General features: G+C 34.2%; 1 protein-coding gene and 1 pseudogene across 1 annotated transcript; one reads left to right on the top strand and one right to left on the bottom strand.

Moving 5' to 3' along the window:
- The first annotated feature begins 7,886 nt into the window (after window positions 1-7,886).
- On the top strand, window positions 7,887-8,291 carry LOC146904160 (secreted RxLR effector protein 161 pseudogene; annotated as a pseudogene).
- Window positions 8,292-10,830: 2,539 nt separating this feature from the next.
- Window positions 10,831-13,657, bottom strand: LOC146904159 (putative inactive poly [ADP-ribose] polymerase SRO1). Its single transcript, XM_085728240.1, has 4 exons — window positions 12,427-13,657; window positions 12,069-12,310; window positions 11,711-11,769; window positions 10,831-10,878 (listed from the first exon to the last, which is right to left on the bottom strand). Exons 1-4 carry the CDS (start codon window positions 13,479-13,481, stop codon window positions 10,831-10,833), a joined length of 1,404 nt encoding a protein of 467 aa, XP_085584366.1. The 5' UTR covers window positions 13,482-13,657.
- Window positions 13,658-14,605: the final 948 nt, after the last annotated feature.

Here is a 14,605-nt window from a genome sequence, read left to right as displayed (position 1 = left end):
AAGTAATAGTATAAAAAGATCAAACTCACAGGAACTGAGGCGATGTAGCTTTCTACAACTTTTCAGATTGTAAACTTGTTTGTGTGAAAATAAAATAAATCATTCAAAGTAACAATAATAAAAGTAAAGCTGAAAACTGTAAAAGATGGGAAAGCAACAAAGCATTTAGGAGATCTCTAATGACAAAGCGTAGTTAAGAACAATGAATGAGTTATGAGCACAGGTTTGCAAAAATATAAAGAGTTGCAACAATATACAACTTGCTCAAAACCAAATGGTCTTAGGGGCCATTCAACACAACCATCATGGTAAACATAGAGCAACAACCTTTATAAAGGTATATGTTAACATGCTTACCATGCAACATTATCAAGGTCAGGACTCAGACACATTTCTCGTGGAAAGGCTGAGCATTTTTTATATGGCAAAAAATCTAAATAGACCTTCAAACTTAATGCCTAAGTCTAAGTTCAAATCAAATAGTCTTTTAAGACTTTTATCTCTCCCAAAACTAAAGAAGTAACTCATATTAAACAAACAGTTATATTCTCATCTTCATTCCAAGTTTTGTCAACGATGGACCCAAGTTCGTACACTTGTATGATCTCGTACTGAAATTCCTTCAACGGTGTCGCTCCAGACTTCTTTTCAATGCTACATCTTCTTACAGCGTCACATCAAATACTCAGCATGTTTCACAAAAGAAATTATAGCAAGTATTACTAGTTCAAAATGACTAAATTACAATTAAAACTAAATAAATTTCTAAAATGATAAATAAACACGGATTAGATGATTTAGACCATTGAATCAATCAAGATATCATTAAATAGAGGGGTTATCGAAGAGTCTACCACCTCATTGCACCAATGCTTCTAATATCTCTCATATTACCTATTTATTCAAAATAGAAGAATAAAGTAGTAAAATACAACTAAAACTTAAATAAAAATATAAATTTATTAAACAAAACATTAGTAAAAATACTATAAATTATTGAGTTATTAAAAATAAATAAAAAATTAGGCCCCAATATAAATATGTAAAAAAGGGTCCTTTAAGCTAAAAAAAAAAAAACTAAAGTCTAATATTTTTACTATTCCGCATCATCAATATCACCATCGCTAAAGTTTTCTAAACTCACCCAAATAGTCAAGAATTATCACCACGACACCACATCCTCGTTTGCATTTTCTACTTCATTCACCACACTTCTTCTAATTTCCATTGTTCCTTCTAATTCACAATTTTGAATTCTAACTTTTTTGTAATATTTCATTCAATTGTATGTTTTATTAAATAATGATAATTATGTAACTATAAATTGTAAAACAATAGCAGCAACCTTTTGGTTTTTAATCATAGTACCCGTTTTATTTTTATTTTAAGATTTGCAATTAATTTATTTTGTAGGAATACAATGCAGGAGCGTCGTTCTCGAATTTCAATCCTTTATTCAAGTCTTCAAGCTTCCATTGCATTGATCATGACTTCAAACGTGTTCCAGATGTTAATCAATTAAGTGGCTTCCATTGAACCGTTTTACTCAGCTGGTTGTGTAGGCCATGACTTCCATTTTCCCATCGTCCTGTGTCGCAAGTAATGGTCCTTCGATAAAGCTTGTTGTTCCTTTTGTACATGCGATTACAAAACCATCCTTCGCGCAGGTGGTTACAACCTTCGCAGTGGATGTGATCCCATCTCCAGCTATCAATGGAGATGCTCTTTGTATCAAGTTTACGCAACAAGGTATGAGAAGAGATTGGCAGACTGTCAAAGAAAACTTCATGGTAATTTGGTTTTAAATATGAGGAATAAGCCTTAAACAACAAAAGAAATATCCTTGAAGTTGTCTAAGGTATGAATCATAACCAGTTCGTGGAAGATGACCTCCCTAGGACCTGGATTTTTTAAGTTACGATGTGTTTGGGCCATGGGCATTATCAATTAAGACTGGTTGTTATTTGGATTTGTTTGAGACTTATGTTGCATCGTCTTTTAGACGGAATTTAATTTATATTTCTGTTTTGGACAAATTTGGTTTTTCTTATTCTTTGGAAATAATAAAGTTAGCCTCTCAAATAATTCAAATATTGTTGGTTACGGGTCTTTAATTGATAATCTATATATGCTTGATATTGAGCGTTCCTCTAACGAAATATTGCAAATAGAGTCACAAGGTACAAACGTAGAATTAATCATAATTCAGCCACTTTATGGCACAAGCGATTAGGTCATATCTCTAAACAGAGAATTCAGAGGCTTGTGTCGGAGGGAATTCTTGAACCCTTAGATATGTCAGACTTTGAAGTTTGCATTTAGTGTATCAAGGGTAAGCAACCAAACAAAAGGAATTTTAATGCCGAAAGAGCTAAAGACGTCTTAGAACTAATACATACTGATATATGTGGTCCTTTCCCATCAAGTACTTGGAATGGACAAAGGTATTTTATTACGTTCATAGACGATTACTCGAGGTACGGCTATCTGTATTTAATTCATGAGAAATCTCAATCCCTGGACATGTTCAAATCATTCAAAGCTGAAGTTGAACTTCAACTTGGAAAGAAAATTAAAGCTGTCAAGTCTGACCGTGGTGGTGAATACTATGGTCGGTATGATGGATCAGGAGAACAACGTCCAGGACCCTTTGCGCTTTTCCTCAAAGAATGTGGAATTGTTCTGCAATATACAATGCCGGGAAAACCCAGCATGAATGGAGTTGTAGAACGATGAAACAGGACTCTTAAGGATATGGTGAGAAGTATGATTAGTCATTCTTCTCTTCCAGAGTCACTTTGGGGGAGAGGCATTAAAGGTTGCAGTCTATACCCTAAATAGAGTGCCTAGTAAAGTAGTAGCTAAAACCCCTCATGAGTTGTGGACTGGGAAAAAGCCCAGCATTAAGCACTTGCACGTTTGGGGATGTCTAGCTGAAGCAAGGCCTTACAGGCCTCATGAAAACAAGTTGGATGCAAAGACAATTAGTTGCTACTTTGTTGGGTACGTTGAACGCTCTTACGGGTATAAGTTTTACAACCCCATTAGTAGAACAATTTTTGAAACGGGAAATGCAAGGTTTCTTGAGGATGTAGAATTTGGGGGGGAGGGAAACATAAGGAGTGTTGTCTTTGATGAAGAAACTGTTACTGAAAATGAGCAAGTTATTGTGCCTGCTTTTGTTCCAGAAACAGATTCAGAAACAAACAATGATGTTATTCATAACATCCCTCAAGAACAAGACAACACTGAGTTTCTTCCTCAAGCACCACTTGAAGTTCAAATTCAACAACCTCAAGAACCGCCATTAAGAAGATCCACTAGAGAGAGGAAAAGTGTAATTTCAGATGATTATGTTGTATTTCTTTAGACACATGAGGATGTCATTAGTTTGACTACGGAAGATCCAATCAACTTTAGTCAAGCTATCCGAAGTCCTAACTCTCTTAAGTGGGTCGATGCCATAAAGGATGAGATAAAATCGATGGCTGGCAACAATGTTTGGGATCTCATTGAATTACCTGAAGGAAAGAAACCCATTGGTTGTAAATGGATATTAAAAACTAAAAGGGATTCAAAGGGTAATGTTGAGAGATATAAAGCCCGTCTTGTCGCCAAAGGTTATACTCAAAAGGAAGGCATTGATTATAAAGAGACTTTCTCTCCGGTTTCTTTGAAAGACTCTCTTAGGATCTGTTTTATCTTGGTTTTTCGGGTGTCAAACATTGATTACGTTTGGACCTTTTAACCTGTGATATCTCATTTTTTCTTGGGAAGGGAAAAAATAAGCAAATCCCTTGAGAATCGAGGTCCGGTAATTGTTTTCGCTACGGGAAGGTGTTAGGCACCCATAATGACTATAGTATCCTATAGGAACCGTCTTTACTTTCTACGTGCGCGCTTTATTTTTAAATGCTATTTGAAAATTGATATTTACACCTAAGGTTTACTAAGTCAAGAATTGGAGGGAGAAGAAAGCGTTTGAATTTTTATTTTATTTGAATTGAAGGAATATTGGTTCCTTGCCTACGTACCCGGTTAAGGGATCAAATCCACCGAGTTCTCTTCCAAAAAATGTTTTTGTTTTTGTTGGTTGATTTTAAGTTTGAAAATTGAAATTTTGAAGAATGAGAGAGAGAGGCTTCAAGGGCATAAGATTGTGAAATTTTGAGGTTTGATTAGTGATTTTGGAAAAAAGTCAAGTATGATTAATTTTCATTGAAATTTGATTAAGAAAATAAAAGGAAAATACAATGGGATTTTGATCCCAAGGTTTATTTAGAAAATGATTTGAGTGATATTATTCATATTTATTTGGAAAATGATTTTTCTAAGTGTAAATCCTAGGCATTCATCTAAACATTCAATCCTAAACATACATCTAAACATGCATATCCTAGCCATACATCTAAAATATCTATGTGATGTGTGTGCATGTGTCGGTGCTTGTGTCGGTGTACATCATTAGAGTTCATTGTCCTTTACATCATGCCCTAATTACATGCTATGGTCTTGCAAGAATTTAAGTTGCATGAAAGTAAAATACAAGAATCCCTAGGTTATTACATTCTAAGCCTTTGTGTAAAAATTAAAGTATATGATAATAAGGACTAAGAATATAAGATGGAGGATGAAATGCTTATGGAATGTGTGAAACATGAAATGAAATGGTTAGTAATATAAGGCATAAAAGAATAGAAATATAGGCAAGAAAGGCTATCATAACAAAAGGGAATAAAATGGATATAAAGAAAGCAAGAACACTATGTAATAGACCTAAAATTCATCACCAAGACAAGGCTTAACTATGGCTTATAATTCTCATGGTTCAACATATTTTCAAGACATGAAACCTAGGGTTTAAAATGAGAATCTAAAATTTATTGTAAGCCTTGCATTTTAATGTGAATTTAGACCTATTTGCTTTATTTATTCACAAACATAGCTTGCAAGGCAAGCAACTAACCAACACATGTACATATCCAATACAAACACACATTCAAATAGTAACAAAATTCCCACAAAATCATATACCATGAATCATAAACATCCATCAAGAAAGAGGATCAAATCATACCATTTTCATAGGTTTTTTAATAAGAAATTCAAGTAATAAAGCAAGAACATGTCACAATATTTTTTCATTCAATTTTTTTAGCAAACAAGCAGCACAAACACATCACAAAATCATCAAGAAAATATCCATACATCTCATGAAATTTTCCAAAACAAATTAGTCATGACAGGGGTGCAAATATCAAAAAAATAATGTGGAAATAGCAACAAGAACAAGTAAAAACGAAAATCTGCAAATGAACAAGTCCAGGCCCAAAAGAAAGTGGATCCTGGATCATCCAAACGCATCAGGGGCGTTGGATTGATCCAGGTCAGTCTAACCCTAAATCAGACGGTGGAGACACAGGTTCAGGGGTGAACCAGACTGGTTCAGGTGAACCGGTCTGGTTCAAGCCCCTTTAAAAACACAACAGGCCGGTCCAGGTCATTTTACACTTCGCTCTCTCTCTCTCTTCTCTCAAACCTAGTGAGAGAAGCTCTCACTTCTCTCTAAGATTCGGTCGTCTTCTCCGACGAGCACAACGGTGCAGGTACGGTGGCCCGCCGGTGGCGCCGCCGTACCTGAAGCTTTTTCTGAAAATTTTAACACCGTTACGTTTGTCTTTGCCTCCTCTTTAAGATTCTGGAACTAGTTTTTCAAAACGAGGCTTTGATAAGAGCAGATCTGAACTTGAATCTTACGTTTTTAGGTTTTCAAAACTTTTCGTAACTTCTTGAAATGAAACCCTAATCTACACTATTTTCTTCACTGATGATGATTACGAGCCTGGATTTACGAAATAAACGGTGAATCTTTGAAGATTTACATTTTTAGGGTTTCGTTTCGAAGTCTTTCGTATCTTTTCAAAGTTTATGCTTCGATTCACCGTTTATTTGTGTTTGTGGATCTTCGTTGAGCTTTTGCGATGAAAACGAAGAAATTTTTGAGGATTACCTGGTTTTATTTGGAGATTCGAACGAAAAGATCCTTGCTAAAGCTTCTGGTAAGTTCTGGAACCGAAAATAAATCGGTTATCCTCTTCTTCTTCTTCACTAGTTCACAATTGCTTCGATCTCTCTTCTTCTCACCTCAAAACCTCTCTGTGATCGTCCAGTTCATTGCATTTGTGATGAATTTGGGCTCGAATTGCAGAGGAAGTGATTCGATGATGATGATTCAAGCTTGAGTCTCTGAGAATCGCAATGAATTCATCAAATTGATGATGAATTTGATTTCTGGAATTCTAGGGTTTGAGAATTGTTATTTGTGTTCTTGGAATTTTTGTGCTTTTGATCGTAACTGAATGGAGAGAGAATGTGAAATCTGTTTGTGTGATGTGGCTCGTAGTTAATGGCTCTTGACACTGTGCACTTATTTATAGCTGACATGTGTATCCTCTGGACCAATGTGTTGTTGACACCTGTACTTGGACTTGTAACTAACTCGGCCTTGCTGAGTTTGGGATTTAAGGACCCTTTTGCAATTTTGGGAACTTGAAGGACTATTCTGCAAATTCAAAACTTAAAGGGACAAAACTGAAAGATAACAAAAAAAAGGACTGAACTGCAAAATTTTAAGACTAAAGGACTTAACTGTAAAAAAAAAACTTAAAGGACTAAAAATATAAAATTGAAAAGAGACTTAGAGGACTGAAATGAAATAGGGAAAGGACTAAAGTGCAAATAATAGGACTTTAGGGACTAAAATGCAATTAAGAGTAAAATTGAATAAAAAATGTAAATTGAAAAACAACGTAAAGTGAAACCAAAAATAAAATCAACAAAAGGACTAAAATGAACCAACTACACAAAATGAGGTACTTCAAAGTAACCTCTCTCTGCCAAAATTTCGTGTGAAATGACCAAAACGCCCCTGGGTACTAAAATGACTCAAAATGACTCAGATGCAATTTTAAAATAGATTTTAACATTGAATTAAAGCAAGAGTTTATTCAGACCACTTGAAAAGACCCAGAGACAATTTTTAGAAATTAAACAGAGTTTTGACATAGGAAATGACTAAAATGCCCCTTTTCATGAATTTTGCAAATAACATTGAAATAAAATGCAGAGAAAGATGCAACTGTTCAGAGACAAATTCAAATGATTTTAAATGCAAGGAAAATATTTTTGGATGACTTGGAATGCAAGAAAACATGGACAAATACACAGTTGAAAAGATTTGTAAAGCTAAGTTGAGAGATAAAGCAGAGTAAAATGTTAGTGTAAACAATAACCAATTGGCAAATGTTTCAAGAATGATAGACATATATCAAGGATGAAAGAAGATTTGAACAAGTATTTTTAGGTCCAAAATTAGGGTATAACAGGATCATAATGGCATTAGTAGCTCATTTTGATTTAGAGATGCATCAGATGGATGTAAAGACTGCTTTCTTAAATGGAAACATTGAGGAAACAATATACATGGTGCAGCCAAAAAATTGTGTCAGGCAACCCAAAATCTATGGTTTGCAAACTTAAGAAATCCATTTATGGCCTTAAACAGGCTTCCCGTCAAAGGTACTTTAAGTTTCATCGTTACATCCTCGTTCAGTTTTGAGGCTAATCATGTTGATGATTGTTTGTACCAAAAGTTCAGTGGGAGTAAATTTATTTTCTTGGTATTATATGTAGATGATATCCTTTTATCAAGCAACGATATAGGCTTATTGCACGAAACCAAGAAATTTCTCACAAACAATTTTGAGATGAAAGATCTTAGGGACGCCTCCTTTGTCTTAGGAATCCAAATACTTAGAGATCGCTCTTAAGGCATTTTAGGATTGTCGCAAAAGAGATATATCGATACAGTTTTGGATAGATTCTCCATGAAAGATAGTAAACGAGAAGACACACCCGTTGCTAAAGGAGACAAATTTTGTCTCAAACAGTGCCCCGTTACAAATCTTGAAAAGAAAGAGATGCAAAAGATTCCCTACGCTTCAGTTGTGGGGAGTCTCATGTATGCTCAAGTTTGCACCCGTCTCGACTTAGCCTTCATTATAGGAGTTCTAGGGAGATATTTAAGCAACCCTGGTATGCAGCATTGGACAGCAGTAAAGCGTGTTATGTGTTACTTGAAGAGAACAAGAGACTTTGTACTCACTTATCGGAAGTCAGACAACTTAGAGATCGTCGGATATTCTGACTCTGATTTTGCAGGATGCCCGGATAGCAAACGTTCCACTTGGTTGGAGAAGCCGTCTCTTGGAAGTCTGCTAAGCAGACTTTAGTGGCTCCATCTACCATGGCAGCGGAGTTTGTGGCTTGCTTTGAGGCATCAAATCATAGAACTTGGCTGAGGAACTTTGTCACTGGCCTACGCATCGTTGGGAGCATCCAGAGGTCCTTGAAGATTTATTGTGACAATAGTGCAGTTGTACTCTACTCCAACAACAATATGAGTGCTACGAAATTGAAATTTATCGACATCTAGTCTCTTGTTGTGAAAGAAAGAGTTCAGGAGAAACTAATTTTGATAGAACAAATAGGAACAGACTTTATGCTAGCTGATCCACTAACTAAAGGCTTGGCACCTAAGGCTTTTCATGGACATGTTGCAAACATGGGCCTTGGTTTTTCGGTTGCCTTAGATTAGTGGGAGTCATTTCCTATTCTTTATTTTATGTTCTATATTATTGATGTAATTTTGGTTCAAACTTGCAGTTATGTTTGATTTTTTGCAAAAATAAAACTTATGTGATATTATTGTTATAACAATATCAAGTTTAATTTTATTATGTGCAACTACTGTAATTTTTATTGCACCTATTGAACTACATTATGATCTCAATAAAGACTTATGTAAGACCAGTTGGAAATAGACTTGATTTAGAGATCACATTACATGAAATTTCCATGCCACTCACCCATATTAATCTATGTCATTGAGTACATTAGTATGATGGTCGTCGGGGTTTCGTCACGTTATATGTCAGTGACGACAGCCGCGGTGGTCCCATTATTAATGTATGAGATGGACCATATTGTAAAGTTGAAATCTAACGATAGATAGCATTCAGATGTGCACCTAAAGGACCTTGATATAATCAAGTGGGAGATTGTTGCAATATTTAGTTATAATTTATTTAATTATATTATTCCAATAATTATTTTGTGGGCATATATATCTATTTTAATTATATTAGCTATTTATCTTTTAAGGGCCTTAATTGATTAGTGATCATATAATGAAAAAGGCTTATTAGGTTTCTATTAAAATAATAATTAATTATTTAAGTGATATGGGCTTGGATCGGGTGGATGTCCGGATGGTCCATTAACGGAATAATGGGAAACCCTAATGGCCATCCAATATAAAAGAGGCTATGGTCCCCAATATACCGTACATAGTAAAATCGATCTTCTCCCCATCTGAAGCGCATTAGGGCATCAAGGTACCTGTTGAGGAAGAACCAAACCAGCCGCCGCTGACTTTGCTTTTGTTTCATATCACTGCTACTGGAAAACTCTTTTATCATGGATCCAGGTATTCCTATGACCTTGAACTTTAAATTTCAGTAAATCAAACATGTTGTATCTAATCATAAACTTGTTCAATAATTGCTTCCACTGTTGATTGATAAATTAAATTATATATATTGAACTGTTTATGAAATTTACTAACACTCCTTTGATTATACCTAGTGCAATAGGTACTTCTTTGACTGTAGATACTGCCATAAAAAATGGGATATTCAGTCATTATGCTCGTATTTTGGTGGATATTGATTTTTCTCGCCGCATTTTTTATGAAATAATGGTTGAAAGAGAAGGATGAGCTTTCAATTTGGAGGTTGCTCAAGAATGGTTACTAGACGTCTACTCTCATTGTCGAATCAAAGGTCATATGTCACATTTTGTCGTCAGTTGCACCTTTTGAAGGTTGATGAAAAGGTGGTTGAAGATTTGCAATTAATTTTCTTAAACAATTCAATGAAAATTTGAACGCTAACAATCCCATGAGTGATCATGATAATGTTCTTGATGTGTCAAATGTTGATATAAGCATCGATGACAACTCCATCTCTCCTTTAAATATATATGATCCTAGAAATTAGGGTATTCTTGATACTAAATATCACATTTCCTCCTATAGATTGTCTTTCTAGGCATTTTTCATATTCTTATTTTTGTATAGACAATGTTGCAAATTTCTTTGCCAAATGTTTTGATGTTAGCATTTGAAATGTTTCAATTGCTTATTGAATCCTCTTAACTCTGACTTTGATTGTTGCATCTAACAAAATAAGTTTTTCGAAGTTAAAATTGTTGAATAACTACTTGAGATCGTCGATGTCAACATAAAGGTTGAATGCTCTAGCCATTATATACATTGAGGAAGATATGATAGAATATATTTGATATTAAATAAAAAATTCATGTTTTTTGTATGAAGTCTAATGTTTTTATTAGACTATTTCTTAACGTGATAAAAGTATCATCTTCAAGTAAATTAATATCACACTTTGGAAATTTAAATTTTTGCGTACAACTTATAAATTAGCGTTCAGGTTGTAATTTCTCCCTGGGGCACCAAATTCTAAATAAACAGATCTGAGTGCATATGATCACTAGGCATTTCAAAATAAACAGCTATAAGTTTCAGTAGCAAACAATCGCCACAGTTCCAAATCTAAATTGGATATTAGGATGATAAAATGAAGATAAAATAAAAAAAACATATTTTTCCAAGGAGCACACAGTATTACAGCTTCATGTTGGCAATAATTAACTCCAAGTGAAAGATCTCCACCTCCTCATTTGAAATCCTCACTTTTGCTTAATGTTTTCTCCATCTGATCCACCACTTGATTGTCTCTGCAAGAAGCCAATTAAACATTAAGAGGCATAATTGAAAGATATAAATCATATGATTCCACAATGCAAAAGTTAAGAATAACACATTTAACTTCAACTTCAATTGATTTTGATGGGAGGTATAAAGACAGGACAAGATCAAAATGTATAGTACTTCAAAGCCAAATTAGACTTCTAGAAAAAATAAATTTGCTACCTTGAATTGAATATTATATATAGCAGATTTTAGTACATTATCTCCAACAATCGACCTCAAATTTGACCCGAAATCATCACGGGAAATCTTTTTTGACTACGCAAATGTGACATGATACATTAGTGATAATTTGTTATTTATGAAATAGGCATCGATTGGATTTTTAGATATCATTTACATGCCATAAACAATTCATAATGGGCGTCTACAAGAAACATAATATGGGAAGGAACCATTTTTCTCATGGAAGATAAAAGAATGGAAAAATGAAGCCAAGGGGAATTTGGAGCTTTTATGGTGGTAGCAGAGACAGTGGTAGGTTTTGCCTAAGGTATTTCACAAACCAAAATTGTATTAATAAAGGTAATAAAGCAAAACATTAAAGGATTAAAAACCAAAAGAAGAATCTCATAAGAGGAAAGTCCAAGATGAATCATAGAAGATGAAAGCCCCAAAACGTAGCAGATAAATATGTTAAAAAAATAAAAAGGAAAAAAATCAAATAATAGAGTGGGAAGTTGTACACTAGAGAAAGAATTCGTAGATTTTAAAAACGGTAAAAAAAATGGAATTAACATTTCATTTTACATAGAAAAATATGAAAACATAAGAACCAAAACTCATGAAAAAGCTTACAGTGTCCACTGTAGAATTCACGGAGCTATTTTTCTTACTCTCATTTGAACAAACATTTCCTGTAAAAACAAAAAACAAAAATTGTCATGTGTCGTGATCAAGAAGAATTTTTCGTTGTTGAAATATATATCAATCATATAGTGTAGTAGCATAAATAAATGATTGTTTCATCATATTAGAGTGAAGCGGTTAATATGTTGAAAATAATTACATATTAATTAACTTTTCGATGATTAATTCTTTCATGCTCTACTGATAATTATGTCATTCTAAAACATAAAGCATTTTTTTATACAAAAACATATATCTAACACTAACACACGAGGTAAAAAAAAAAATTAAAGGAAAATTACATCACCTTCAACAACCAATGGAGCCTTGAAGCTGACAACAAATTCTGGATAGATATGTGTGTTCATATTCATGTTCCAAACCACATAGTACTTTGGGAATTGAATGTCATCCACCCCATTATCATATTCGCAACCACTTGGACGAAGTTGATCACTACCAGGACGAAGAAGCTCCATGTTCCCCATTATGACACGACATAGAACCAAATATTTAATTTCTTTTCCATCAACATCACAATAAAGTGAACTGTAAACATGGAAAAACTAAATCGTCTGAGAATTCAAACTGAATAATCTAAAATGACATGTCTAATGATGATGATGATAATGTAAAAATTCAATTTTGATCATATGATAACAAACCAGAGATAAGGGTAGGTAACAGCTGCAAGATGAACACCAAATCCATATTTGCATTTGGATGGAGACAGTTCATAGTGACCAACTCCATATTTCATCATTATTGACAATTCCTCTTTAGAACAAGCAAGCCATGCATAGCGAACATTAGCATCCCCTCTAGCTCCTTTTGTGATATCAGCTTGCTTCTGGAATAAATCAAGTCGTCTTTGCATTAACCTACCTGAGCTACGGTAAATCTCAATTATGTGAGACTCTGTAATGCCCAAAGCAGTCATTCCTGTAAGAAACAACTTCTGTGCAGAAATTACATCCAATTTTCCATATCCAGATTCAGTATAATCATCTAAATCTATGTTTAGATCTAGCTTAAAATCTATACCAACTTTTCCACCTCCCATTTTGTTAGTGATGTTATGACCATCAGCTTTTACATCATCAGTTGCAGCTTCAGACTCCCAACTATACCCCCCTAACTTGGATTCATCTTCCCCATTTATTTTGTTGGATAGGTGTAATTTTATCTCATGTTGATCTTTCGCATCAAGACTTTCTCCACCCTTCTGCTCGCTTATATTATTGGGTTCATCAGTAGAACCAGCAAAAACTTCAGGAAAAAAGTGGTTCCCTTCCTCATCTATCCAACCAATGGGTTGTTGCAAACCCGTTTTCAATTCGACATGATACATATGCAAAAAATCTAGCACAACCTCTTGGCCATTTAACTCTACCTCCACAGCTCCCTTCTTGATTTTAAAATCTTTCTTAACCAAGTCAACAACTTCCTCCGGATAGTCCAACCATTGATTGTTCTTATAGAACATCAACCGTTCGGGCATCCCACTATTCTTATACTTTATGTAATACCTGACGAACGACCTAGAAATACTTGCACCATAGCCATCTGGTTTGCATACATCTCCAATCAATCTCGTTTGTTTGGCAACCACACTTGTCGGTGTCAAAACTCCAGTCAAATCTGCAACACATCTAGTGTCCCACTTTCTTTTTAGATTAGTTGCAGCTCCATCCAATGACTTTGAGGGCTTTCCTTCCATTCTCAATCTACTAGATAACTATATGTATACTTGTGCTCAAATATAAAATCTCAAGTGTGCAATAGTTAAATAGAACTCTAGACCTTGAGCAACAAGAATATTTAGTCGTCCCTGGATGTTTAAAACATTTAAGAATATGTAAATAGTCTATAGGATCATGTGCTCATCATAATCATATAATGCTAACACAATAATAAAGATAAAGAGTTAGTCAATACGAAAATTCCCAAACAGGCAAAACAAGTAATTTGCAACAATTGAGAAGGAAAAATATTCCAACAGTACAAACATAACATAATGGAATATAATATTAAAATAGAGTTTGAAGGTTGACTTAACATCATATTGTTGCATATGCTAGAAATTTGCTAATATGCCAAATGGGAAAACTTATGCTCTATAGTTCTACATAAGGCAGTCCAAGTGAACTCATAATCATAAAGTATATCAAATTGGCCTTTTATGACACCGACTTTCCAACAAAACAAACCTATCTCTACAACTCTTTCTATGGTTCCCAAAAAGCGTTCAAAATAAACACTTAATAACTAATATGATTTTCTTAAAACTAGTAGTTTAACCCATTTCTCATTCACTTATTAAAAAATCTATGTAGAAAAGGTTTCCAACTTGCCCGTATATGGGTATAACCTAAAGCAACCTTTGAGAAACACTAGTATGGATTCTCAAGAGACCCATCATTAGTGAAATTTTCACCATCTAGCATTCATAAGAGGATTGGGCATAACAACCAAATTGGAATATAGTAAAGGTTAGAGCTAAAGAATAAAAGTATAAACACCATAACTAAAACATGAAGAAAACAAAAACAAATTAAGCACAATCAGGAAATGACTCTAAATTTACAATCATAACACAAAGAAATGGTGCCTACCCAACACTCCAGAAACTGTAAATGCTCTTCTCAAAGACGCTTCTACACTTGGTTAAAGAGTTTATAAAAGATCATAATTATTTTGAAGAAGAAAAAAAAAATAGTACTTGACTTAATCAAAATTCAAAACCAACAAAGCCTTGAATGCACTATTCACCAATCCCAACCGAAAGTTGTATCAATATTTCCCCGAATTTAAATAAATAAATTCACACCCCCTTATGAATTT

Source organism: Medicago sativa, chromosome 7 (assembly GCF_051527215.1).
Source record: "Medicago sativa cultivar Bolivia chromosome 7, Bolivia_mono, whole genome shotgun sequence".
Taxonomy (NCBI): domain Eukaryota; kingdom Viridiplantae; phylum Streptophyta; class Magnoliopsida; order Fabales; family Fabaceae; genus Medicago; species Medicago sativa.
The sequence above is the reverse complement of the archived record's forward strand: the minus strand, read 5'-3'. Positions and strand labels throughout refer to the sequence as shown.

Excerpts from the sequence above, each read along its gene's own strand:
- LOC146904159 (XM_085728240.1), bottom strand. The coding sequence starts at position 13,481 with ATGGAAGGAAAGCCCTCAAAGTCATTGGATGGAGCTGCAACTAATCTA. Across the intron at positions 12,311-12,426 it reads GTTACCTACCCTTATCTCTG|TTCACTTTATTGTGATGTTG; the intron begins GTTTGTTATCAT and ends CCATGTTTACAG. Across the intron at positions 11,770-12,068 it reads GGCTCCATTGGTTGTTGAAG|GAAATGTTTGTTCAAATGAG; the intron begins GTGATGTAATTT and ends TTGTTTTTACAG.